General features: G+C 40.1%; 1 protein-coding gene across 18 annotated transcripts in view; it reads left to right on the forward strand.

The window, feature by feature from the left end:
* Positions 1 to 27,677, forward strand: part of GTF2I (general transcription factor IIi) — an 86,436-nt gene that overhangs the window by 46,356 nt on the left and 12,403 nt on the right. For 8 of the 18 annotated variants that reach the window (XM_051991983.1, XM_051991978.1, XM_051991975.1 and 5 more), the window contains exons 10-23: positions 828 to 887; positions 2,806 to 2,862; positions 4,855 to 4,917; positions 14,893 to 14,991; positions 16,604 to 16,669; positions 17,794 to 17,977; positions 19,271 to 19,329; positions 20,957 to 21,028; positions 21,939 to 22,122; positions 23,438 to 23,496; positions 23,738 to 23,809; positions 24,422 to 24,605; positions 25,540 to 25,598; positions 25,963 to 26,037. In XM_051991983.1, coding sequence (XP_051847943.1) covers positions 828 to 887; positions 2,806 to 2,862; positions 4,855 to 4,917; positions 14,893 to 14,991; positions 16,604 to 16,669; positions 17,794 to 17,977; positions 19,271 to 19,329; positions 20,957 to 21,028; positions 21,939 to 22,122; positions 23,438 to 23,496; positions 23,738 to 23,809; positions 24,422 to 24,605; positions 25,540 to 25,598; positions 25,963 to 26,037 — 1,293 coding nt within the window. The remainder of the gene's footprint in view (positions 1 to 827; positions 888 to 2,805; positions 2,863 to 4,854; positions 4,918 to 14,892; positions 14,992 to 16,603; positions 16,670 to 17,793; positions 17,978 to 19,270; positions 19,330 to 20,956; positions 21,029 to 21,938; positions 22,123 to 23,437; positions 23,497 to 23,737; positions 23,810 to 24,421; positions 24,606 to 25,539; positions 25,599 to 25,962; positions 26,038 to 27,677) is intronic. The other 10 variants (XM_051991984.1, XM_051991976.1, XM_051991986.1 and 7 more) reach the window with 6 other exon arrangements.

Raw genomic sequence — 27,677 nt, forward strand, 5'->3', positions numbered from 1 at the left:
TTTTATTTTTTCCTGAGGCGCAATTAGAATTGTGACTTACCCAGGGGCACAGTTAGGAGTGTGTTAAGTGTCTGAGGTCAGATTTGAACTCAGGTCCTCCTGACTTCAGGGCTGGTGCTCTATCCACTATACCAACTAGTTGTCCCTTATTATAACTTTTGTAGGTGTTTTAAACAAGTGGAATGCTGAGAATTTTATATATTTTGTGAAGGGTCCTTTAAATTTAAAAGGTATTTTCTGAGAAGGTGGCACTTGAAAGGAAATTGGTCCATTGCGTTACAAAAAAAGGTATAGTTTTTAGAAAAGGAAACAATATTATTGTTGGTTTGACATGTTTTGATTCATTTGAGATTTTTCACTTAACATTATCAACATTTCAATCTGCTTAGGGCTGTTTAAGATTAAGATTTTGAAGGAATAAATCAGTGTTGTGTTTGACTTTATTGCTTCCTGTTATCTGCATGAGAAAAAAATGTTTTGCTTTAATCAACTTGGGCCTTATTTAAACTAACTCTATCTAGTTGAATCCTTTTATGTATCATTTCCATTCACACCATATGTCTTCTTGTCATTCATTGTCACAATGTGTGGACTTAGAAATTGTCTTAACTGTTTCTGTGGATGAATTTGGCTGAATGTACTTGTTCCATTAATATAACTCAATGGACTGACATCATTCATGCATCCATTTATTTTTCTTTTGTTTTGCCTTTTATCTTCATGAGAAGGCTATTGTGTCACATAAAAACCATGCATTTGTTGACTTACATGATCCAGAAGAGACTTTTTGGGATTACAGTTTAAGTTATTATCTTTGTATTCCAAAGCAGGCCCTTCTGAAACTGGTGGTGTTGATGAAAAACTCCCCCTTTCGAAGCCTTTTCAAGGTATATATTTTCTCTTCTGTTTCTCAAAGAGAACAGTGTTAATATTTTAATGTTCAATTTCTACATTGCATAAACTGTGCTATAATATTACCATTTGAATTTTTACAATTTCTTAAATTGAAAAGGAAAAATTGAACTTATTTTGATTAACTATTGATAAAGCTTGTCTATACTGAGGAAGCATCTTAGAACTTTTTTCAGGTATATAGAAATAAATTTGAATGGGACCAGTATTTTCAACGTATTATCCTAATTTTTCATAGGGTAAAACCTCATGAGTCTTTCTGGATAAAGGGCCACACTTTTTGAATGTACATATCTATATCTTATATTCTACATTGGTGTGGATGGAACTCTGGTACTTGTATTGTTAGAAGTGTAAATATTGATAATTATAATGTTTCAAATCAGCTACAAATCATTACCTTGATTGTTAAGTTTCCATATAATCAGATATTTTATCGTTTTCAAGTGTTTGATTTTTGACTCTTATAGGAGAGCCCTATTTTCACAGGAGCCAAGAGTAGATTTTTGTTTCTTAATTTATTTCCTCATAATAATTCTGTGAGGGTAAGCAAGGAAAGAGTTGACATGTGAATTTTTTTTCCTCCTTTCCCATTATAAAGCCCATTCTGCTCTTCTTAACTTTATCATTAGGTACTATCCCCATTCCAAAAAACCTAGTATCTCACTTGTCACTAACTTGTCAGAGTTCAAACAAACTTGAATCTAGTGGGCGTGTATCTTTCCCATCTCTCCCCTGTGCATCAGGAGTTGGAAAGAGCTAATACATGTTTGGGGAGTTCGCATTGAAATCACTTGTGGATCACATGAGATGTGAAGAAATGAACAGATTTGGAGCATGATGTTAAGAGGGGTAATTGCAAGTGTTCTAAAATATCAGAGGGGAAGTAGACTGGACTTTCCCAATTTATATACATAGTCACAGATACAGATGTATACATAGTCCCACCTATCTAACGGACATACGTACACAGTCCATATATAGAAGCGTGTCTGACTAGGGCTATAGCTCTGAGAATGAAGCAAGAACAGAAAGCAGAGGTGAGGGCATTAGACTAAATGACCCGGGCCATATGGTGCCTTGACGTGACTGATGGCTCTGCACAGCCAAGGGGATAGACCAAGATGGTGACTCAAAGGGTTTTTCCTTATATTTATTCACTCCTTCTTTGATTTCCCCTGTTGGATCACTGAGATCATTTGTTCCTGATGGCAAGAGTCCTGATTTCAGCCTTGAACAAGACATTGCTTTCATTTCTGTGATTTACACTTAAGGTACATGAGGGTTCTGTGTATATTTGTTCAGATCATGTCACTGATGAAAGTGTTGGGTAGCAATTGCAATGGGTAGCAATGTCCTCTGTGACCTTGAGAGTGAGAATATACCAGGCAAGGTTTGCACCTCTAAAGGAAAACATGGCAACCCTAAACTTTACCATCTGGGATTCACTCTGAGCAAAGGAAGAAGATGTTTGTTTTTCTTCTTTTTTGACAGATGATGAATATTCGTTTCTTAGGAATATAAACGTGATAGTTTTAAAGTATAGCATTGATTCGTAATTAATTGGCCTTAGTTTTAGTTACCATCAAAAAGTAAAATAATTTGTCTTTATAACTCACAAACCAGAAGCAATTTTTTCCCTATTTGGGGTGGGGAGGTAGAGAATGAGTGACCAAAAAAAAAAAAAAAGTTAATAAAATTTTTTCACAATAGCAGTAAAAAGGGAAATTTTAATTTTGAAACACAAACCAGATGATACTTGTTCCACATGTAAGTTGCATGCAGGTTCTGAGTCATTTGCATTGCAATTATAACTGCATTTTTAGGGTATGAAGTGGTTTTTTTTTTTTTTTTTTAAATCCCTTTATTATAGAGTGTTTACTTTCATTTTAGGAAGCCATCACTCTTCGGAGGGCAATGAAGGAACAGAGATGGAATTACCAGTGGAAGGTTAGAAAAATGAGAAGCTTTTTTAAAAAATTGTATTTTTAAAAAATTTTTTTTGTTTTTTGTTTTTGCCTGATGATTTGCCTGAGACTTCCTTGCCTTCAGATGTCAAAGATTTGACTCTAAAGGTAGCTTTCCAGCCTGACTGCTCAGCAACAGGCTGAGCTCTAGTTCTAGCATCTCTGGTTGACTGTGGTACAGGTCACATAACTAATCTGTCAATATTCTGATCTTAAATGGGGACAGAATATAGGACCACTTAAGCAAGTTGGGAATGAAAAGCTTAATGAATGGTAAGTAGAAATTTGTTGATGATTCTAATGTTTCTGTTGTTGTCCCTGCTCACCTAGCTCATCTTCCAGTTATAATGGGACATACCTAAACCAGAACTGTTTATATCTGATAGGCTTGGATTTAAAAATTCTTGGAAAAAAGACAGTTTAAATGAAAGAACCCTTTCCCCCATATTTCAGCCTTTTGCATCATGTTTAGATCTTCCTGTAATCGTAGAATGATTTCTGAATGTAAGTGACAAAATGATTAAAGGAGATTTCCCAACCTTTAAGAACATATCAGAGACATAAAAGTCCTTTGTCAGATAAACAATTGAGAAGTTTACCACTTTGAGAACAGTTCAATTACTCACTTTTTTCTCTTGGCCCTTTAGTTGGTTTGATTTCTTGAGCTTACAACGTAGTGATGAGCCTTTTCCAAGGCTGCTGATAGTCTCTTCATGATATGTTTTAATTTTTTGGTCGAGAGAGTTTCTTCTTGGACATCCGTGGGTCCTCTCCCTCCCAGAGGCGGCGTCCAGGCTCGTTCTCAATTGCTGGCAGCCGTCTCCGACTCACTGCAATTTTTCTTAAGCATTTTCTCACCAGAAAACGGGGCCTGTGGGGTCACTCATTTTTGGACAAAGAGGCCAGTTTTGCTCTGACATCCTCACCTTTTTTTGCTTCCTTGTTTTTCTTTTCTCTTTCTTCCAACACTCCTCAACCCTCTGGGGGAAAGTGCCCAACTCCTTGGCAGGGAGAACCCACTTGGAAGAGGCGCCTTCTTCAAGTAGTTTGAGGCTCTTCCTGTTGACGTGCTTTCATGTTAACGAGAAGGACATGGCCAAGTGAGGTCATGGGAGGGGAAGTTAAGTTCTTAAATGTATGAAAGTATCTAGACTTTGACCCTGAGGGAAACCGCGCCAGTGTAGACCCAGAGGGGGAAACATACAGGTCAGATACCATTATAATCAACTTAAAGTGGGGGACCGAAGTTATTTCATTGTGTCGGAATGTTGTCATTCACTGTCATTTATAGGCTTTCTGGAAAGGTTCTCTCTCATTATGCATAGGCAGGATTTCATTATAATGGAATTTGACTTGTATTTAGTTCTCTTCGGAGGAGTGCAGTTGTATACATCTGAATTTAACTAGTCATGCTCTGGAATATCCACAGGGTCCTTAAACATTTTGCTTGATGCTATTTATTTTACTGTCATTTATTTAAGCCTTTTTTTCCCCCTAGAGGCACTACATGTATTTGTCATAATTCTTCTTTCTTGACATTATAATGTGTTGCCATAAAAAAAAAGTTGAATAACATTAAATCATTCTTATTTTATGAAAGAAAGACTAGAGGGAAAATAACAAGTCACAAGGTAGAAAGATTTGTTTTTATAGCCCTAGTATTCATGTGGTGACAATGGGAAAATACTTACGATTATCTCCTTCCTATATAAACAATAATAAAAATTTGCTGACTTAATGAAGGCATCTCTTCATTTATTAGAATCTGAAAATCTCTGCTTCCCGTCTTCCCCCATTATTCCTCTAAAAAGGCTTTTTTTTTTTTTTTTTTTTTTTTAACTTTATGAGTAGTGTGCACAAAATACATGAAAATGTCAGGCAAGGCTGCTGTTTGAATTATCAAGTCTGGAAAATGTTGGGAAATGTGGAGAATGCTTAATAATGAATGTCATTTTAGAATTTTATTTTTTTCAAGATTCTACCCAGCATGCCCCTTCAGAAACAAGTGAGGACCCTGAAGTTGAGGTGACTATTGAAGGTTAGTTGTCTAAAAGCCTTAATTCAACAATTTGACTCTAGCCATAGAAGACCTGTCACGTTCACATTGTGAAATATGCATCTCATTCTTTTTAGAGGATGTTTGGAAAAAATTAACTCTGTAAGTGTGTATGTGTGATTAAGCACAGGCTGCCATAAGTGCACTCCAATGCTGTGGGATTTTCATATCTACGCCATGCAAATTGGCATTGGCCCACAGGTTGGACCTAAAAGAAACCATCCCTTGAACAAGCCAAAATCCTAACCACAACCCAAAACATGACTAGGTTATACTTCACCGAATCATTCCATCTCTTAATGTAGCGTAAAAAGGGGGAAATCCGAGATCTTTTTCTAAGAAGAAATTTTGGTTGTTCACTAAATGATTGCATGCAACCTTTGCAAATACTGCAGCAGACGCAAAATCTCTATGGATTTTCTCGAAATTTTCTTGCCCCCCTCAAGTATTTTTAAATTAGTGAGGAGAGAGAGAGATGTATATGTATATCTCTTTCAAACTCCATTTTGTAATATTTTCCTTAGTCTACTTCATAAGATGAATCCCCATGTTTGTTCTTTTAAAGCAATATTACTCATAGCTGTAGCTCAGAGAAGTTTTCAAAAACCTTACTGTACCCTTTAAAAGATTTGTGATTTAAAAAAAAAAAATTAGTCACTTTGAGTGCATCATTTTCTGGCACAGATGATTATCTTTGTGTAATTTGGTAAATGGTCTCTAAGGGTTCCTGGAGCCAAATTGACGGAGGTTGAGGCTGTGACAACAGTTGTGCTGTCCCCATGGCTGGGCTTGTGCATGTACATGCGCTTTGATGACTGGGCAGAGAGAGCCTTTTGAGGAAAAAGTGCCCAACTCGGGGGCCTGCAGAAACCCGGTGTGGTCTTTGTGTTCTCAGCTGAGGAGGCTCGGCATTCCAGAAGGATGGACTCAGATGGCAGGGGCTTGCCTAGACTAGGCTCCAGTGCATGAGTTTGAAGTGACCAATGAGGCGCTTTGTCTCCAAATGACATTGTTTCCCTCGGTGTCTCCTTTTCCCCCTAACACCCACTGTTCCTGGTCTCAGAATTCCCTGTTCAGCTTTGTGTTCTGCATGCTTCTAACATTCTGTGAAACTGCACTTCATCTAGACAGATTCAAGGCGACCAGTCTGAATGAAAGTTTTAGCCAGCCATCATTAAAAACAGTCTTATTACTTTGGAACTTAGCCAGATGGGGGTCTTTGCTTTATTTAACAAGTAGTTAAGAAAAATGTATAATTAACATTATATTATCAGAGAACCTTAGATATATTCTTGTTCTTTATGGTACACAATGACAGGCTCTCTTGCCTTTCAAAATGCCCTCCCTGCTCCCCAGAATTAAGGAGGTTTCCTCTCAGGGTCTGCTCCTTGGAGTTAGCTGTGATCCACCTTTTGCCCTACCCAAGACTGTAAGTAGAGTAAACAGTTGGTAGCTACCTTAGAGAGAAAGACCTTCCCTCCTCAGAAATTCAGTACCCCAGGGGATCTCAGATCCAGCTCTGGTCTCCTCCCCACCACAACCACCCCTCAAAGATTGTCATTAGCTCTTTGGTTCATAATTAAAAAGACAAATTTTAAGCATTGGTAAGCAGTTATTGACAAATACCTATATTTAAGAGCAAGTTTTAATATTGTCATTGGGGCAGCTAGATGGCTCAGTGAATTGAACACTGGTAATTTAAAGGATCTGAGTTCAAATTTAGCCTCAGATACTTAGTAGCATGTGATCCTAGGCCAGTCTCCCCTGCCCAGAAAAACCCAAAAGGCATTCCTTTTTTTAAAAAAATTACTCTGGCGTGTTGCCGTGTCCAAAATATTTATCACTTAGTGATCAGCCTCCAGCTAATATTTGGTTTGATCTTTAACAACAAATATCCTTGTTTACTGGAATCCGAAGCTGAGAGTGTATTCCATTACCAGGGAGATCCCTCCAGAACTCTGAACTCAGGGTTTGGGGAAGAGTCAAGAAGGAGAATCCTGAAAATAATAGAGGGGAAGAGAAATCACCTATTATGTAGAGCCTGCTCCTGTGGGACAGCAGCTGTTTAAAATTATAAAGAAAGGGCTCCATGGGCAGGTACCGAAGGTGGGGAAAACCCAGTCCTGTGTCCATAAGCTGTGACCATCATCCCAAGTCAAGTTAGGGCGTTCCCAGAGTGTGGGCTACAATACCTACAACTCTGGGCACTTTCTTACTTGTCACATCAATCTCTTCTTTTCACTCTTCTAACAGTGTCAAAAATTTTAATTTATGACCAATTGAATCTATTGCCAACTTTTAAACAATATTTTATTTTTCCAAATACATGCAATGATAGTTTTCAGCATTCACTTTACAAAACTTTGCAGTCCAAAATTTTTCTCTCCCTCTTCCTCTCGTTCCTAGATAGCAAGCAAACTGATAGAGGTTAATTAAACATGTGTGTTGCTAGTTTTTAAAGTTTAAAGTTTTTGAACTTCAAAATTGCTGAACTAGTCCTACAAGTGGCACATATTTTGATTTACTAGCTTAAATTCCACAAACTGATTTAGTATTTTTAAAAAAGAAAGGACTTAAAATAAATCTGAATTATATTCTCCTTTTCATTTCTGATTGATCTTTTTTAAAAAGGGGGGGTGAATAATAGAGTGCATTTTAGTTTATTGTTTTAATAATCCGAGGCATCGGTAAGCCTTTTGGGTTTAATGGTGGTAAAGGCACAACTCCATTGACCTAATTCTTTTACTATGTGGAGACTGACCTGAGAGGAGGCAGACATGTCAAGGAGGTTCCTGTCACCGCTGTCAATAGAAGCTGTGACCTCAGCTTCTTGAAGTAAGAGAACAGCTGGCTTTTTGGGATGCCATCCAGTCCACAGAAGGACTGCAAACTCTTACTTGGGGAAAGGATGAGGTCCTCCAGAAAGGAATTTGTTAGAACTTGCTGAAACCTTACTTTGTGTATACGTGTGTTCAGAATGGAACTTAATATTCGGCACCAGCTATTAGTGAGTTCTTAGATTTGTGGCAGTGCTATTGTTTCTGTAAGTAGTTGGTTTTGTTTTGTTTTGTTTTTTAAACTGATGGCTGCCATCTTCCTGGGCTATCAATGTGTTGTTATACTGATGTTATAAATGCATATATTGGTATAAAAGACCTAAAACATGTTTGTTTTTATTTCCAAGTTTATATAGAAGACAAAAGCAAAAACTTTTCTGAGTCCCATTCATATGCTTAAAGATTGAAACAGTATATGTGGGTGTCCAAGTGTTTATGATCTGTATGATGTAGTCTGATTGATGTCACGAGTTGAGTTTGTTGTCCCATGAGATCAGCTCAGTTTGTGAGCCTCCTAGGAGCTGGTTGTCTCTGCATATTCCATATGGGGGTGTGCCTGTCCGGAAGCGCATGCGCCTTCGTGTTCCATACCCTGACGTGATTTCTCAGCTTTTGTGTTCGTTGTTGTCGGCCTTTCCCTGTAGGTGAGGAGAACCTGGATCTCATCCCTGGAGGTGCAACTCCCCAGAAGCTGGCCACAAACGGCTCCTGGCCGTCCTCATCGGGCCTGGCTGGGTCTTTGGTGACAGGCTCTCCATCTCCAGAGAGCTGGCCGTGGGAGCTAGCCGAAGGAGCTAGCCGAATCCTGAATTAGCTGGTCATGAGCGGGCGAGAACACTTGTGTTGTTTACTCAGTCTCACGTCCAGTTAGTACCAGTAGTGACCCAAGTGACAGCTCTGAATTTCACTGATCTTTAAAAATGACCTCTTCCAAGGCCCAGTGCTGGCCTTGAGTTGGCGTTGGCCAGCCAGACCAAGTTGCTGACCTAAGCAAAATGGTTCTGGACACTTGCCATCAAATACAGCTGATGTTAGCATGAGACACTGTTTAGACAAAGTCTGCCCTAGCTCTAGACATAAAATATTTGGTTCTTTAAAATCTTAGAATGTTTTAAAGCCTGTTACATTTCAGAAAGAAATCCTAGTCTAATAGCTTATTAATTTCATAAGTTCAACATTTAAAAAAACCCTTTTGGGAGATTTCACCAATTTTTATTTGGAAACTTCATCAGATGCATTTAATGTTGATGTCAACAATATACTGTCTTTATGCAAAGCCACTGTCAGTAAAATGTGTCCGTTGATTTATTTTTCCATTAGTGGGGACAGATGTGTGCTGAAGTCTTGACTTGTCTCCCTGAGGACCTCTGACACCAGTCCTGCAGTGATTGGTCAGCCTTTCTAGAGTGCATTTGCCTAAAATAGGGGGGAAAGTGACTGCATTCTTCAGTCACCTTGTCATAAGCTTCTCAAAATTGAGTCTGCCAGTTGGTTTTAAGCATGTCAGAGCTGTGCAGTCATACTGAAGAGCACACTTTCTCAAATTAGCTAGAAAGAAGCCACTCGTTTGGTTAAAACTTGAAGAGGAGGATGTCGTGTCACATTCATTGGAGCTAGTAACAGTTGGAGTCCCATTGTTCCTACTCTGAATAGTGGAAGTGTGCAAAAAGGAATTGAGTTTGGTTGTAGTTTCCATCCATATTCCTTCTGCTACGGAAGACAAGATAAGTGAACAGGATGCATGTGATAGCATATTTGCTGTATTTATGATATGGCAACCCTCATCCTGAAAGGTTTTTGTGGTAGTTCATAGTTAGGATGGATATAATTTCGTTGTTAGTTGCTGAGAATTCTGTGTTTGTCGTTTCTACAGCTGCTGAACAATCAAGGAAAGACACAGCCAGTTGGTTTTTTTAAAATGAGAATTTCAGAGGATTTCAGACTTTGAAAGCAATTACAGTGGAAAAAAAATCTTCCATTTTTTTTGAAAGATGCAGGAAAAGTATGAATGAACAAGCTAATATTGACTGATTTTTGTAATGATTACAATGTCAAATATATTTCACTACCATATGTTACATTTTGCATTTCATTTTAATTATAACTTGATGTTTCTATGTCACACATAGTATTGAGATGATCTTGAAGAATTTATATGAATAACATGATGGGAAGGGAAAAAAAATCTTTTGCTCTACTAATATGAGTGTATTGTGACAGAAGTTTCATTATGGAGAGAAATGGACTCAAAGGCAGAACAGACATGTTTGTTTGGAATCACAGTCTAGAGTCTTTCCTGGCTGTGATCCAATTATAGATTTATTGGAGTAATCTTGAAATTAGGGAAGTTGTTTCTTGAGATAACTTTATTTCCATCCCTCTATTTTTCTACTTTTTTTTTTTTTTTTTAAAGGAAGGTAATTGGAACTAAGGATTTTAGTAAGTGTCAGTGGAGACTCTTCTCTATGAACTGTTGGTCCTACCTTGTTCCTGGTAGCTCTGTGCCCCTGTCTTAAATTATAAAGTAAACTCAATGACACTTAAAATCAGCAATCATTCATCAGAAAGTTTTTTTTCTCTTCACATTTGGTGAAATCGAATTGGAGAAGAAGTCTGGAGATTCAGGTTACTTCCCAGGTCTCTCATGTGATTACAGTTGTGGCTGCAGCCCTTCTTTTGGTTGGCCTCAAGTATGATGCTCTCTGTAATGGTTTCTTTCATTCCCATCTCCAAATTTCTATGACATTATGAAGGGCTTTCTAGGAAGCTTTGATTAGAACAAGCTGAGAAAATAAGATTTTAAGAAACATTTTACCTCAGAATGATAGTTATCAGTTTTTGAGGGGCCTGAGAATATGAAGATGTTCTTTCGACTGTTTACAAAAAATGAGTAGAAAATTTGAGTTAAAAATATGCTAAAAATCTGTTTAGAACAACTAGAAGGGTCTGTTTTAATTTGTCTCTTAACATTCATCTGTGAATATGGATAAATGTAAAAAATGCATGCCTGAAAACTTGGAGTTTGGAACATATTTTCATTTTGTTGTTGTCCCTTACCTTTTTGAAAGTAAAAAATTGATTCTGAGAAATACTTTGTAGTGACCGAACCCATGGTTTTCATTACTCAAGAGTTAAAGATAGTATATTTTTGACTTAGAAGAATTTGTGGCAATGTGCAATTTTTTTTCTCATTTCAAAATGCTGTTCTCAACCCTGAGATATAGCACAGATGTCATTAAAAACAAAAACCCCCCAAAACACCTGAATCTGATTATTGCAAAGGTCATGCAGGCCTTTGGTACATTATTAGAAAGCTTATACAAGAGAGAAATCAGCAGCTTCTGACTTTCTGAAAGGGTTGTGAAATTTTCTTAGTCCCCTATGTGGTGAGAGCGGACCCTCTTGATAGCCTCTTGTTCCTGAACAATTCCTGCTTTGACATGCTGATGCGCATTCTAAGGGAAAAGTTGGGATTGTGCCTACTACCAAATCAAGGGAATTGTGGCCTTTTATATTTTAATATAGACAGCTCACTTTGGACTAATGCTTACAGCTCAAGTGAAGACTCAATTGCTCTTTGATTGGAGCAGTAATATTTAGTGAACAGAGCTGTCCAAGGAGTCAAGAAGGCCTGGCCTCAGTGCCCATCTTTGACATAACTCTAGCTCTTGGACCAGGGGCCAGTCATTTCTATTCTCTGTACCCCTTCTCCCAGCTGTCCAAGAAGATAATTATAGATGAATCACCTGTCCATATAAAAGTCATATAATCAACATTCAGGGTTTTTAAAGCAATGTACCTGGCCTTGTGCTAAACACTTTAGAAATACAAAGAAAGGTAAAAACCAGTTCTTCCTCTCCAGGAGCTCCCAGTCTAATGGGAGAGATATCATGTCAACAACTGTGTATAAAGAACTAAGAAATTGGAGGAAATCAACTGAGGAAAGGAACTAGCATTAAGGAAATTGGGAAATACCTTGATTTTTGTTGAGTCTTAAAAGTAACTAAAGAGACCAGGAGAAAGAGAGGAGGGGGCAAAGGATTCCAGTACAGCAGAAAATGCTTTAAACATCCAATAGAGGATTTTTAGATTTGATCTTGGAAGCAAATAGTAAACTGCTGGAGTTTATTGAAAGGGGAATGGGAGAGAAAATGGGATCAGAAGTGCTTTAGATCACTTTCCTAGGGGATGGAGCTCGGATCGGGCTTGGAAAGACTGGATGCAGGGGTTTCATTTCCTCCCTAGTACCACAGTCCAGGTTGAGGTGGTGAAGATGTGTGCCAGGCTGGCAGCAATGTCAGAAGATGAACAGATGTAAATGAGAGATGTAGACTCTTGACAACAGATTGATTAGGAGCGGTCTGGGGAAGTGAGAGAGAATGATGGCGAGGTTGTGAGTTTGGGTAACTGGGAAGGATGATGATGCTCCATCATTGTGGGGGGAAAGATAATATTCAGTTTCCAGGATTTGTAGTTCAATGAACATTTGGAGATGTGTACCTGGGAAAGAAGTTGGGTTGGAAAAGTAGATTGAGAATCATCAGCATAGAGGTGACAATCAAATCCATGGGAGCTGATGAAACCCAGAAAAACAGTAAGATGAGGAGACTTTTGGGGGACTCCCAGAATTAGTGGGTGGAACCTGTCTCCTAGCCCTAAACACCCCAAATGTCATTTGGCATTTCATTATCACATTCTTTTAGATCTTCTTCCCATTCTAGCATGTGTGAACTTTGGGTCTCTTGTCCTTTTCCAAGAAAATGTCTGTTACTCTTATACAATCTTGTCTGAGGTCATCCTTGAATGTTTGTTTTCAATACAATCTGTCTGCTTTAGCTCATATTCCTCCCCAGGGTATTTTAAATGAGATAAAGTATGTCACTGCGGGGTAGACTTGGGGACAGCTCTAAGTAGAAGAGATGGTTGTTCTCATGCCCTGCTTTTTCTCTGGCTTTACTCAGTGGCCAGTAAACAGTGTCTTTTTCAGAGAAGTTGAAAGGAACCCTCACCAGATTCTTCCTCTGCTCCTTCCCCACAGAGCAATTTCTTGACCTCAAATTGGGGCAAATTTAAACCTGAATGGAGAGTTCTGTGGTGACCTTGGGCTGTCCTGCCACTGTCATTTCATGATCCTCCTGTCCTTTGTGTTTCTTAAGAGTCCACCATTTTGGGAGTTCTAAACCCTCTATAAGCCATTTTATGTCTTTTAATTCTCTCTAAGCCCCGTTCCTATCAAGTTACTTTAGATTTATAAAAATTTAGATTGTTACCATTAAATTATAAATTTTTTTAACAGTTTAGAGGTGAGAGGAATTTTAGATTAGGTAAAAAGACCCTTTTAAATGTTGAGATGAATTGTGATTTTAAAATTTGTCTCATTGATTTTTAAGAAATATCTGGCTAATTTATGATTCCTGTGAACTTTTCTTTTACCCACCAAACTGGGAATTTACAAAAAATTCTTTTGTTCATCTGAGATTGCTGAGGGGCAAGGGAGTAGGGAGGAATGTATGTAATTCCTTTCTGTGGGAGTGTGGTAGTTGCCTGGAGAGGAGGAAGCTACAGAGTTGGGGAGGCCAGAGGAAGAGTGAAGGGTGAGGATGGGGTAGGGGAGACAACCCTGCCCCCAGGTCCCAGGTGACCTACTCCTAGAAGTTAACAGTACTATCCGATGTCAATCATTTCCTTTGGGAAATTACTATTCAGAAACTCTTGCTGTGATGTTAGAGGTCATCTTTTATTTCATCTTTCAAGTTGGAAACTTTTATTGAGAAAGAAACCTGAAGGGGAAAGGACTTGGTGAGGCCTGCCTTCTGGCAGCCATTTGAAAGGCTATCCAGAGATCTTGAGATTAGATTTATTTTATTTGGGCCCCAGGGCGGGGCAGGAGTTGGAAGTTGGTGGGTCGGGTAGGCTTAATATAAGAAAAAGAGCTCTCCAAAAAATGAATATATTACCTTTAGAGAGATGGAGAGCTTTCCCCATCTCCGAAGGTCCCAATCGGAGGCTTTTTAATTTATTTGTGGATGATATTTTTGTCCTGGTACTGGTGGAGCAGAGTTGCCCCGAACGCCTTTCTAACTTCTTTTACATCTATTCTGTTTAGTCCATATTCATCACTTCCTTGGTCAATTAAATACCACTATAGTCTAGTTAACAGATTTGCTTCTATTTGTCTGCAAAAGTGAAAATTTGGTTTTGTAGTTATGTTTTATGTACAAGCACATAGAACTGTTGTCAATCACTTTATATACCTGCTGTGGCCAAGTATTTCAATTCCATTTGGTATAAAGCTCAGTGGGTTCTCCTGAGTACTTGGCCTTTCCCCAACTCCATCCACAAAAGGGGACTTTTTTGAAGTAAACTTGGGAACCGTAGACCTCACAGTGCAAAGGGATCCCTGAGGCCTGGATGAGGAACTGTGCCAGGGGTTCATAAAATTGTGAACCCCCATCTCAGTAGGACAGGAACTGGAGCCTTCTAAAGGACAAGGGCTTAGCTCCAGCTATTTAAACATTGAAGTAGAGCATTCGTTGGCATGGTAGGAAAACATTTGTGGTTTTTAAAATGAGAAAAAAGTGATGGAGAAATAGTAAAATAATTGCTGATATTCACTTAGATAAGATTATTATTAAAGTTACTCTACTCTGCAAAAGTTATGAGATCGGTCATTCTCCCAGAAGGTTTCTTTTATGGTCTGCCTCTTCAGAAAATTCATCTGTTCAGAAAACAGTAATTCCAATAATCATTAGTACATCAGCGCTCCATTTGATGACTAAAAAATACTGATGTTAGCTTTAGTTGCTCGTCATTGTCATCCAGTGTTTTTGTAACCCTTTTTTGGGCCCACTGTCAGGAAACTAGATTTGACCATGTGTGACTATTGAAAGTTCATAATCCCAATGCAGGAGAATTGGAGACTTGGGGGAGGGGGGGCTTCTAAAAATTCCTATGAAATATAAAAAATAAAAATGCAATTAAAACTGCATTGAAACACCTTCAAAAGTAGCATGTTTTCTCATGGATTGATAGTTTTTAAAGTGTGGACCCCTTTTTATTATCCTTGGATTTCTAAATTTCTGGACATTTCCAGCAATGACTATTCCCTTTTCCTTTTAAGATGATGACTATTCACCACCTAGTAAGAAACCAAAGAACACTGAGCCAGTCAATGAGGCGGCCAATGCTGGAAAAAGAAAAGTGAGGGAATTCAATTTCGGTAAGTTTTACATTAAAACTAGAATGTGATTTTCCTTTTAATTTCTTGTCCTTTATTTGGGCTGTGGGGAAAAAAGCGAATTTAGCATATGTAGAATTCTCTGAACCACCCACTCAAAATAAGCTATTGGTGCAGAGTAATCTTTGGGATTCCTTCACAGTAGAGGCTGGAGAAGGTCCCCATGTGTCGGAGCACACTTGCTGGCAACAAAAGCTTTGTAAGCATTTGGGGATCTCCAAAAGGCAGTTGCCAACCTAGTAAAAATTAGGTCTTGAAAATCTAAGGTAGAAATGAGTGTAGGCATTTGTACATCTGACCTGGGAGAGGGATTGAAGGCTGAGGAGCCTCTTGTTCTTGATCAGTCTTAGTGATGGCAACCAGAGCTGGCCCTTTCTCTGGAGACCACTGTGAAGAAGCCTGAGAGGGTGATTTTGCCCAATTGCACCTTCTCCTTTTGGATGAAACCCCACTCCTTTAATGTGGCCTGGAGCTGTGGTGATTTACCGGAATGGTTTGGCTTTTGTCCTGTTCCATTCAAATGGTAATCTTTGGACAATTTGCCTTATTAGGCACACATAGCCCCAAAGTAGTAACCTTTGCATAAATCTTTGAAGTGAAATATGTTTTAAGAAAAGATTCTCCAAGCAATGTTGAAAATCCAGTATTATTCTTGGCCTAAATCTGCTTTTATTAAAAAGCACATTTTACATATAAATTGTAAGAGTTTTTCTTGTTAGTTCTTTACCAGTCTTTATTAGGATTACTATTCTATATGACTTGAATTTAGCTTAAATTTAGTAGTGAAGGAAAGAAAGGCATTATGGAGTTGTAAAAATACAGCCATTCTCAAGTCTGTTGGTTTCTCCTAGTTAGCATCAGCTGTTAAATTTGTATATTTTGCATTGTAAGGCCCGTAATGGTGGCCAAAAAATGTCATGGTTCTTTCTGGGTATGTTACATGCAGCTAAATCTTTTTGAAGTTACTGTTCTAAATGGAGTCAATCGTCCCATTCAACTTAAAAACAATTTCTGCTTTTTGTGTCTCTAATTTTTAAATAACAAATGCTTTGCTTCTTGATAAATGACATTCCTGTCGAAGTGACTGAAGGGAAAGCATTCATGTACTTAGCATAGCATGTTTTTGCATTTTTAAAAAACGATCTTGGCATTTTCACAAGTTTAGGAAGAATATTTTAAATATTTCCTGTTACTTTTCTTACTGGAAATTGTTATGTATTAGCCAAGTAGGCCATATCAGTTTTTTTATTTTTAAGTACATTAACACAGGAAGAAACACATGGCTTAATTACAAAGAAACCTGGCCTGGGAGTTTGGAAATTGGAATCTAATTCTAATTGCCACATGAAAGTGGACTTTTGAAACATTGTACAAATGCCGTAGTCCTTTCTGTGTGCATTTTTCACCTATAGAAAAATAGAAGCCATATGAAAATGCTGCAGAAATCTGTAGGCTGAGGAGGTGTCATGATTTCTTCAGGATTAGCACACAGGCTCCCCTTCCATCTGAGGGAGACGAGATGCCATCTTAGTCTCCTAGACTTGGTTAGGGGTTCGTTCTCTCTTGTTCTGATGAAACGTTTCTCTATTTTCAGAGAAATGGAACGCTCGAATTACTGATCTACGAAAACAAGTTGAAGAATTGTTTGAAAGAAAATATGGTACGTTGAAGTCAAAGCTTCTTAAACTGTGGTCACTTAACTGAATCTTGAATTTAAGGTTTATTGTCAGTAAATGTTGCTTTGTAGACCTGTTTCATGTACCTGTGTTCCCGGGGTTGTGTAAAAAAAGTGGGAGAAGTTTAAGAGGGTCTGAGCCACCCAGACTGATTTTTATGTAGGCTCTGTAATTTGTCTGGCAGCCCTGGGCCATTGCTTTTTACCTTGCGCTGGGACCACTCTCACCCAGGGCTGAAAACTGAGAATTGGGATGAGTCTTTATTACAGTCACTGGCAAATGGGCTGCTTCCCGTATTAGCTACAAGACTGGTGAAGATGAGGAAAGCTCATATGAGAGAGTCTTTGAAGGAAGAAGGGATGCAAACATCTTACTGTCTTTTTATGGGTCTTCTTCACACCTAAGAAACAGTTAATCTGCAACAAAGAATTTTGCCGTCTTCCTCAGCTGGTGGTTTCCACAGCCAGTCTTCTTTATTTTAGCATTTTTTAATCAGAGAAATCTTTCTTTTGCATTTGACTGTTGACAATAAACATTATCTAAAAGTAAAATACCATTAATAGATTAATTTCAGCTTGAAAATCTGCTTACTATTATTTGCATAAGCAGGCCTCATAATAAAATGGAATCTGTTAGTACTTGAATGTCTGAAATGAAACTCTGAATTAATGAACAGCTAAGTCATTTCTTCAACAATCCTCCCAATCTTTATTTTTCCCTATTGGTTATTGCTTTTGTCCCACTAAGTAAAAATAAGGAAAAATCTAAAAATTAAAGTGAATGTTTATATTTACATATTGACTTCATGTGTAATGGCATTTTAAATACATTTAAAACAATACATTTGTTTTAAATACATTTGGTAACTATACTATTTACTTGGTGCTTTATTTTCAGCAGAAAACTTTGACTTTATCTGCTTGACTCCAGAACACCACTTATTTTTGCATAAAAGCCACTAAAACTGATAATTTGGCATTAAATAGGCTCAGCCTGCCTATCTTCTCCCAACAGTGATTGATTTTCAAAAGACTTGTGTCTTCCTTCTTAATGATTTTAGACAACTGTGCATTTATACCTTCTGACCCGACTCTCTTTTTCTCTAAAGCTCAAGCTATAAAAGCCAAAGGCCCGGTGGCCATCCCTTACCCCCTCTTCCAGTCCCATGTTGAGGACTTGTATGTGGAAGGCCTGCCTGAAGGAATTCCTTTTCGAAGACCATCTACTTATGGAATTCCTCGTCTGGAGAGGATATTGCTTGCAAAAGAAAGGATTCGGTTTGTGATTAAGAAGTAAGAATTGTCTGGAATTGTATATTTCTTTTTAATCAGTAACATGCATGTTATAGTTGATTATTGAAATCATTGTTGAAAAAAATTAAATCTGTATTTTAGAAGGGCTTGGATTCAAATCCCAGGCCTTTTGCGTATTTAGAGCTTTCTCCTCAGTTTATCAGCAAAATAGGGATCAAACTATTTGTACACTTCACTTCATTGAGTCGTCTCTTGAACCTGATGGTAATGTATATAAAGGGCTTTCTTAGTCAAGCTCTTATACAGAGGAATCCAGTCCTTGCTTAGATGTTCCTTGGGACAAAGATGGATCTGTGTGTTTTTCTTGCCTAAAAGGCTGATTTTTGTACATTAATGATGGAGATATAGATCTTGTCTGCTCCATTTTTTTCCTTAAACCATTTTGAACCTCATCAGTTCCTATTAGTAGTATCTCATGCTTTGTTCTTTCTTCACCATCTTTAAGGTTTGTTAAGCTTACCACTTCCCTGTGGTGCTTAAGGGTGATCTCTAATGGAAATGATTAAAGGTCTGATAGAATTTTCTTTTTTTAAAAAATAATGTTTTTTATTTGTTTTGTTTAATAATAGCCTTTAAAAAAAAAAAAAAAACATGTAAAGATAGTTTTCATCCCTATAAAACCTTGGATTCTAAATTTTTCCTTCTCTTCCTCCTCTCCTCTCCCCCCTGCCCCCCAATGGCAAGTAATCCAATATAGTTTAAACATCACTTCTTCTACACGTATTTCCACATTTATCATGCTGCACAAAAAAAAAAAAAAAAAAAAAAAAAAAAGATCTGAAACAGGGGAAGCAAGCAAACAACAACAACAACAAAAAAGGAAAATACTATATTTTGATCTACATTCTGTCCCCATGGTCCTCTCTCTGGATGAAGACTGCTCTCTCCATTACAAGACCATTGGAATTGGCCTGAATCATCTCTTTGTTATAAAGAGCAAAGGCCATCTATCTGGTGGAATTTTTCTATGAAATCTCATTTTCAGTTCATACAAGTAATGTGGCATACAAGTCTGTCTTTAGTTGATCCAAATTCTGACCTAAATAGATTGATTTGGTACAAACTGATTTTAAGGGGGTATTTAGTGAAAATAAACAAGGCTAAAAAGTAGATAGTTAGAATATGACTTAAACATATTGCTGAAGGGCAGTTAGATGGCATAGCGAATAGATAGCACACTCACCCTGGATTAATATATAACTATGTATAGGAGAAGCCTTATCAATTTTGTGAATTTCCCTTGTTCATTAGTTATTTCCTTTTACCTTTCAGACATGAACTTCTCAATTCAACACGAGAAGACTTACAGCTAGAAAAACCAACTTCAGGAGGTCTGAATTTAATGTTTCTTAAGCCAAATTAAAAAGTATTTTTGAGCCTTGATTTTCATGAATTAATGAATAGCCAATACTTGGAACACTTTTATTCTTATCCTAATCTGGGTACATCTAATATAGTAGTCTCTCATATCTTGCATTTCCACCCAAATTTTGATAGAGAAGTATTGAGCATTTATTAAACTCTGTGTCAGGTCCTGGACAAAGCACTAGGCATACCAGAAATAGGAAATGAGACAGTGTCTCAAATTGGAGCTTATGTTCTAATGGGAGAAGACAGCAGACACACATATAGAGGGTGAGATAGAAGGGGTAGGTGGGATTCAGGGCAGCTGCTTGTGGGAAAGTGGAGCAGGAGGAAAGGAAAACGACCTGGTTGGTTCTGGTGACAGTGACAAGATGGTGCCTCCAGCAGGGTTGGCCCTAGTACTGTGAAGTGAGTGGGCAGTGAGTGGCCACCCAAATGTAAAAGAATGATGGTTCCCATGAAGAAGAGGGGAACAAGAGGCAAACAAGAGGCAAGGCGTTCTTTGAGCTTTGAGAGCCATGACCAGTGAGTAAGGGAGGTGGCTGGCGGAGCATCCCTGCCTCCTCATCCCGCCAGTACTTCTGCCTGTTGGAAACTGCACTCAAGGAGTTGATTGTTTTTTCCAAAGGTGGTTGCTGAGCTGGTTAACTCATTGACTAATAAGATTAACTACTTAGGAACTGAGTCCTTTGAAAGGGTCTCAGCTTGATCTTTTCCATCTCTAGGATCTAGGCAATGCCAGTTCCTAGCTCGTCCTGGTTGAGTTGCTTTAGCATCTGCTTGTTCCAGAGTGAAATGGATGTTCAGTGTCTGGAAGCCACATGTTAGGGAGTAGAGTACAGGACACAAGTCAGTCAGAAATTTCTGTCCCATTCCCCAGTCTGTATGACCTGGGACAGATCTGATCACTGCTCTGACCCTCCGGTTTTTAGCTATAATTGTGAGTAATGGTGTTATCTTTGGGGAAGTAGGGGTGAATTTCCAGTGAGATGCCATGTAGGAGCAATACCTGTCACCTATGAAGTGCTGTGGACACCTCAGCTGCTCTTATTAAGAAGAAGGTTGTTTATTATTGTTGTTACTGGTTTCTTAGGAAGGTAAAAATTGACAAAAGTGAAAGGAATCAGTTGATGAGTGAGCGGAGTGAAGTCATTTGGAGTAGCCCTTTTCTTCAGCTTAATGAATTAAGAACCCCTCTCCCCCCCTCTCCTGGAAGAGCTTTCCTGGTTGCTTCAGCAAGATAGTGCCTGGCAAAGGAATGTGCTCATTTTGGGGAAAATAAGCAACCCTGGAGTTGTTTACTCTCTGATGTTTCATGAGCATTGGGTTCTAAGCTATACAGTTAATTGGAAGGACTTTTCCAGGAGTATTAGATGATCATTTTTGTGGGTTGTATCACTTTGGTGGGTTTTCAGTGGTTGTTGTGAAGTGTCATTTTCTAAAGAATATTTACTCTAAGAGCATCATATAACCCAGGATAAATTGTTGTGGCCTGAGATAGCTTAAAAATGATGCCTCCAATAAATAAAGTTTCCATCATTTTTAAAAACAAACAATTCCATGATTGTCTTTTTGTCCTTGTTACTGTTGTAGTGAAAGAAGAATGGTACGCCAGAATCACCAAATTAAGAAAGATGGTAGATCAGCTGTTCTGCAAAAAATTTGGTAAGCACGAAGCTGTGGGTTAGATTCTGCCTAAAAGGAATTTCATAGGAAGGGTTAGCGATCTTGTGAACCCCCCCCCCCCAAAAAAAAAAGAGAGAGAGAGAGAGAGAAATCTATCCATTTCTGTCATTTCTATTAATTTAGTTTCTTTGCCTTAATGCTTTGTAGAAACACTAGTTACAGAACAATACCTCTCATATAATGTCTGAATTTTTTTTTGAAACTTGAAAATCATGTTCAGATTAAATCAACAAATTGAGAAAGTTTGGGGAATTAAACAGTGGCTTTTCCAGTATCTGCACTCCATCAGATTTAGGAGTTGGTCAAGTTCCTGCCATATGCTAAACATTAGGAATATTATGAAAGACAAAAAGGAATCAGTAGGTAGAGCACCAGCCCTGAAGTCAGGAGGACCTGAGTTTAAATCTGACCTCAAACACTGAATACGTCCTAGCTGTGTCACCCTGGGCAAGTCACTTAACCCCAGTTGCCTCAGCAAAAAAGAATCCTTCTCTCCAGAATTTTTTTGCTTCTAGTCTAGTCTAGTGGAGGGAGGGGGAGAAGGACACAACATGAAACCTACCATATACTGACAAGGCATAGACGTGACAATGGATGATTAAAAGAGGGCTCAGGGAAGGCTTCTTGTCCCGGGTTGGATGAAGCCAGAGAGGTCAGTGGTCACAGTGGAAAAGGGAGAGCTTTGGGGGCCCGGGGACAGAAAGTCCAGTAACACCGTCCCCCTTGTAGTATGTCTCTGGGTGCCGTATGCCCCTGCAGGGTCTGCATGGTGACTACTGTGATCATTAGACTTAGCTTCCAAATTGACTTAGTTTTCATTGTGAGAATATTCTGCCTGTTGCTAAAGGGGTTTTATGACAGACGCTCTTGATTTTCTCTGTTTGTGCAGCTGAGGCCTTGGGAAGTACTGAAGCCAAGGCTGTGCCTTACCAGAAGTTTGAGGCGCATCCTAATGATCTGTATGTGGAAGGGCTCCCGGAAAACATTCCTTTTAGAAGCCCATCCTGGTATGGGATCCCCAGACTGGAAAAAATCATTCAAGTGGGCAACAGAATTAAATTTGTAATCAAACGGTAAGTTAATCCTGGGGTGGAAAAAAAAAAAAAAAAAGCTTTATTTTGTGGGCCTTGGGAGGCCCTTGGTGTATTTGTGTTTGTGGCCCTGGGCTCTGTCTCAGCCATTCCTTTGAGTTTTAAACTTTGGGACTTTGAGTGGCTGCTGGTCCCAGCTCTTGTCCACGTCCATGCTGCGGTTACAGATGTGACACAGAAGGGAAGCTGCTCTCTGATGCCCAATGGAGGAAATGCGTTCCCTTCTGGTGGTGGCTGAGGCAAGGGAGCTGGGAGTCCCTTCAGATCCTCTGTGGTCCTTCCTGGCTGTGTCACTGCAGTGCATCAAAATGAGATTGAGAGAGTCTCAAGAAATTCTCAATAAAATGAGAAAAAGTCTCAAATATTAAACCCTTCACATAACAATGAGTTCTTTAGAAAGAAAAATCATTTGAAAAATGAGCCCTGTGAATTAGAGCATCAGCCCTGGAGTCAGCAGGACCTGAGTTCAAAGACACTTAGTAGCTGTGGGATCTTGGACAACCCCTAGCTGCCTTCATCCCCTCCCCCTCATAAAAGAGAGATCATCAAAGGAATAAATCTTGTCAGGTGTCCAGGTCTTGGTAGTTGTTGGAGCCTCAAAGACAGATATTAAGTTGTTGCCTATCAGGTCAGGTACATACAGGTTTTGGCATAAGTTTAATATCCAAGTGTAAGGTAGGAGGGGATACAATTTGTGAAAATGGGGTTGGAGGGAACTCCTTAGCTAGGGGTTAGGGGTGTTCAAAGAAGGCTGCACGGGACTGCCCCTTAAAAGATGGATGAGTAATTGTGGTCTGAATGAAAGAGCAGAACCTTTGACATCAGAAGACCTGGGTCAGCCTTGGGCAGATCACAAAGTTAGGGTTAGGGTTAGGTAGTGGGATGGGCCTCCTGCGCTGGCAGCTATGGATACTACATTTATCAAATGAGTGGACTGAGCGAGGTGATCTTCACAGCACCTTGGAACTATCTCAGTAGAGATGGAGAGGTTCATTCTGAGGCTGGCCTCAGCTGGGGCATCTAGAGTTTCTGTTTATAATACTCAGGCCATTTCCATTGATGTATAATCTATTGGCTTGAGGTGCCCCCAACTCTTGTCCTTTCCCAGGCCCTTGGGTATTAGATTGAAAAGGGAAATTTAACCTAAATTTCAAATGATCTATTTTATTAGCATTGTGTTCCCTGTAGTCAGTGATTAATATATAGTTGCATTAAGAGGTTTTATAGTGAAGCTGTATTCCTTGAAAATTCATTCTTGTTTTTCACAAATAATTTACTGATGTGTCTAAAATTACAGACCAGAGCTGCTGACTCATAGCACACCGGAAATAACTCAGCCTCGAACTAATACTCCAGGTAAGACCGTTAACGAGGGTTGTATTTGTATGTTGTTCACCCAAGTTATTTAATTTCTCCCTTTCAGTTTTGTCCTTATTTTGATTTTCAGATATCTTTGGATCAAAGTATATGATCAGAAATTTATTTTAGGCACAGAAAATAGTTCTCATCAGACCTTTTGAAATCCATGTGTGTTTGGTTATAAGATAATAATAAGCAGAAAAAAATCATTAACTAGTTTTTTGTTTTGCTTTTTTAGTGAAAGAAGATTGGAATGTGCGAATTACTAAACTACGAAAGCAGGTGGAAGAGATTTTTAATTTGAAATTTGGTACGTTCAGATAATGACTAAGCAAATATGAGAAGCCCCCACTCTTAGTCAAGGTTCAGATTCTCATTTTCTTTCTTTCTTTCTTTCTTTCTTTTTTTTTTTTTTACTCAATAGTATTTTGTTTTTCCAAATATCTGATTAGTTTTCAACATTCACTTGAGTAAGATTTTTGTTTCAGATTTTTCTCCTTTCCTCCCCCTTTCCTACGACAGCAAGCAGTGTGATATGGGTTAAATATGTGCAATTCTTTTATACATATTTCCAGTTTTGTCATGTTTTGCAAGTAAAAAAATCGAATTCTGACTTAAAACAAATTCATTTGATGTTTCTGCTTTTGCTTGGGTTTGGTCTGCAGTATGCAAGCAGAAAAACATCTCCAAAGGAATAACAGGGCACAAAGTGAATTTTTGCTAGCTTGGATATGTTTGGGGAGGGGAAGATGAAAGAAGTAATAGTTTTTGGTGTGAAGAAAAAATGGAGGCAAAATGGTCCCATATATCTGTCTTGTTAAATAGACCATAAGGAATTTTGGAGGAACATTTGTGAGTACAAGAAAACAGGGGGGAAGCTTGAACTAAAACATTGCATATTGTTCTCTTCCACGATTTGTAGCTCAAGCTCTTGGACTTACTGAGGCCGTCAAGGTCCCATATCCAGTCTTTGAATCCAATCCTGAGTTCCTCTACGTGGAAGGCTTGCCAGAAGGAATCCCCTTCCGAAGTCCCACCTGGTTTGGAATTCCGCGGCTCGAAAGGATTGTCCGTGGAAGTAACAAGATCAAGTTTGTGGTTAAAAAGTAAGTGCCCGACAGCCTGCTCTGCCAAGCGTGCTGTGTCCAGGCCCAGACTGTGCCGCCATAACCGCTGAAAGGTCTGCCTTGTCACTGGGGCCTTTGTCATCGCTCTTGACATCCAGCCTTTGTTCAGGTGTCCTCGTTGGAGCACGAGGTCACCTTGTCTCCCCAGAATTATCTATTTAATCAAGAAAGCTTAACAGATTTCTCAGGAATACATTGGAATTACTGAGTGAAAGATATGATCCAAATCCAGACCTTTATTATTGTTACGATTGCCATTATCCTTGGTAGCCTTTGATGGTTTAATGATTGACTAATGATTCCCAGAGAGAGCTTACTTAACCCTGGGTCTCTGAATTTTAAGGGTGAAAGAAAGCTGTTTGTCAGAATTCTAGGAAATTGTAGCCTTCCTTCACATTTCAGCAGTGATCGGCATTGAACTTGATAGCTCTGGGCCTGGCTAGAAGAAATGTTTGTTGTATATGCTTTGTAGGTGGTTTGAGCGTATGAAGCTAAATTCTAGGAGTGTTTTCATGGATCCTGTTACAAGTAATAAGGCCAAAAACTCATTACGATGCGGAAAAATGAATTACAACATATAAAGCCCTGAAGACTTTCCATTTACATCACATTTTGGTCATTTCTGAAATCTCAGGGACATATAGAGAGAAGTGGGGGGAAGGGAGCTTTTCCCTGAGAAGGCGCCTGCACATGGGCTTTTAGAAGGCCCGCCCTCAGTGATGTGAGCATGCTCCGGGGAGAGCCCTGGGAGCCAGGTGCCAGTGGGAGTGCAGGTGGCTACCAGTTGGCTGTGTGTGAATGGGGGCAAGTCCCTAATGCTGTCATGTGTTCCAGCTTGGGGCCTCATGACATGGCCCTGGTGGCGTGAGCTTGGGTTGGGATGGTGGAGTTGACCTTGTCTTGTCATTTGTAGGCCAGAGCTGGTTCTTTCCTATTTACCTCCTGGAATGGCCAGTAAAGTCAATACTAAAGGTAAGGGAGTGGCCCTCCTTGGTTCCGAGGCCTCCTTAGGGATTGGGGCCCCGACCAATGACTGCACCAGGCCCTTTTTCTTTCAGTCTTCGGCTGAAGCCTTGTTTGCAGTAGCCCGCCCCCTCCGCATCCCTGGGGGGGGTCACAAGCTGCCTCCTCCACATCCCTGGGGGGGGGGGGTCACAAGCTGTTTTCTGCACATCCCTGGGGGGTCACAAGCTGCCCCCTTCACATCCCTGGGGGGGGGGGGTGTCACAAGCTGCCTCCTCCATGTCCCTGGGGGGGGGGGGGGTGTCACAAGCTGTTTTCTGCACATCCCTGGTGGGTCACATCCTGCTTAGTGTCTGCTTCTTCCACTTTACAGCCTTGCAGAGCTCCAAGAGAGCGAGGAGCCCTGGCAGCAACTCCAAGGTGCCGGAGATCGAGGTGACCGTGGAAGGTGAGGGCGTGCTGCTGGCCAGCCTTTCTGGGCAGTGTCTGATTAGGAAGAGCTCTGGGAGCTTCCTAGAGATAGGGGATGGGGCAGGGGCTTGAGCCCACATCTCCTGCAAGGTGGGGGGATGGCTGAGCCCAGCTCACCTGGCCTAGAGAGAGGGCAATGTTGGGAGTGAGGGCAGAGGCAGAATGGCTGTCCCCCCGGGTGCTGGGCTCTTCTCCTCCAGGGGCAAGGCCTGCTGACCTCTCTGAGGGTGGTGATCTTTCCCTAAATTGTATACCTAGCAAGTCAGGGCTTTGAGGAGCTCTTGGAGAAAGCCAGTCCAAGAGTGACTGGACTGTGTCAGTCTAGGCTGAAAGGAAGTCTTGCTGGAGCTCTGGGCTGTAGAAATGCCCCCCAGCATGTTGGTGAAGTGTGCCCCATCACCTGCCAGGGTTTCTGCTCTTAGATGGTGGTCATAATTCAGTTGGAAATGCAAGTTGCTGGGGAGAGAAAGGGGGGGACCTAGGGTTTAGGCCGAAGCGGGCCAGCATGTACAGGGCTATTTTCAGAGAACTCTACCCGTGGTGATTCAGTGATTTTTTTTTTTTTTCTAGTGAGAATTGGGAAAGAGGAGCAGATAAAGGCTTAGAAAAAAGAACTTGAAAGAGTTGGACAATTTTGGTTACTTAGCTTACTTAGGCAGAAAGTGGTGGTGGGTGTAGTTGAGCAAAAAAAAAAAAAAAAAGAAATGTTTGTTTAAATTTAAGTCGAGAAGTTTGTTTGCCAAGAAAATTCATTTTTTTCCCTGCCCCCCATTTATCCCTCTTCCCCCACAGCCTGACCTTCCCCTGTCTTTGGATACTTCCCCAAGGTGCGCAGTCCTTGGCTGCCCACCGAGATCCCACCTTCAGCCTCTTCCATCCTAATGCATCCAACTGCCCTTTACTGGACTGGACCTCAGAGTGTCCAGGAATCGTCTCATCTTTCTATTTTGCAGAAGCCCTGAGTCCCTGTTCCCTGCGTTTAGCATTTGAGGCCAGTAGCTGACCCTAGAGGTCGTTAAAGGCAGAAGGGAGCGGGTGCGAGGAGAGGTGGGAGGTGATGGCTGGCCAGGGGAGAAGCTCCTCTATGTTGGGACGGTGCTATTCCTGGGGAGACAGGCCGGGGAAAGGGCAAGTGCCTGTCTGCCCTCTGTAGTCTAATGGGGAAGAACCAAGCAGAGCCAGGGAAGGAAGTCAGCCAGAAAACTCTGGGGCCCTCCGAAATAAAGGGATGGATGAGGGAAGAATGGACTGAGAGGATTGGAGCCACTTGGGCCCATTTGCCTTGTCAAAGAGTCCTCTTGTTCATGGGAGGGGTTCCTGGGTGATATCAGCCAAGTGGAGGAGGGCCACGAGCCCATGTTGGGAGTGTTTGCTGGCAGGAGGGGCCTCTGGTACCCCCATTTTACAGATGAGAAAACTGAGGCAGGCAGAGGACAAGATTTGCCCAGGGCCACATAGCTAGGGAGTCTCTTTGATGAAGGACAAGGCAAGGTCCTTCTCTTCAAGGGGGCAGCGGGACATTGGAGGACAGCCTGTGGCAGTAAAGGCCCCAGTGAGAGAAGTACAATATTAAAATGTATTTTTACTGTGCTATTAAAGTTCATGATGTATGTTAGT

Source organism: Antechinus flavipes, chromosome 4 (genome assembly GCF_016432865.1).
Source record: "Antechinus flavipes isolate AdamAnt ecotype Samford, QLD, Australia chromosome 4, AdamAnt_v2, whole genome shotgun sequence".
Classification (NCBI taxonomy): domain Eukaryota; kingdom Metazoa; phylum Chordata; class Mammalia; order Dasyuromorphia; family Dasyuridae; genus Antechinus; species Antechinus flavipes.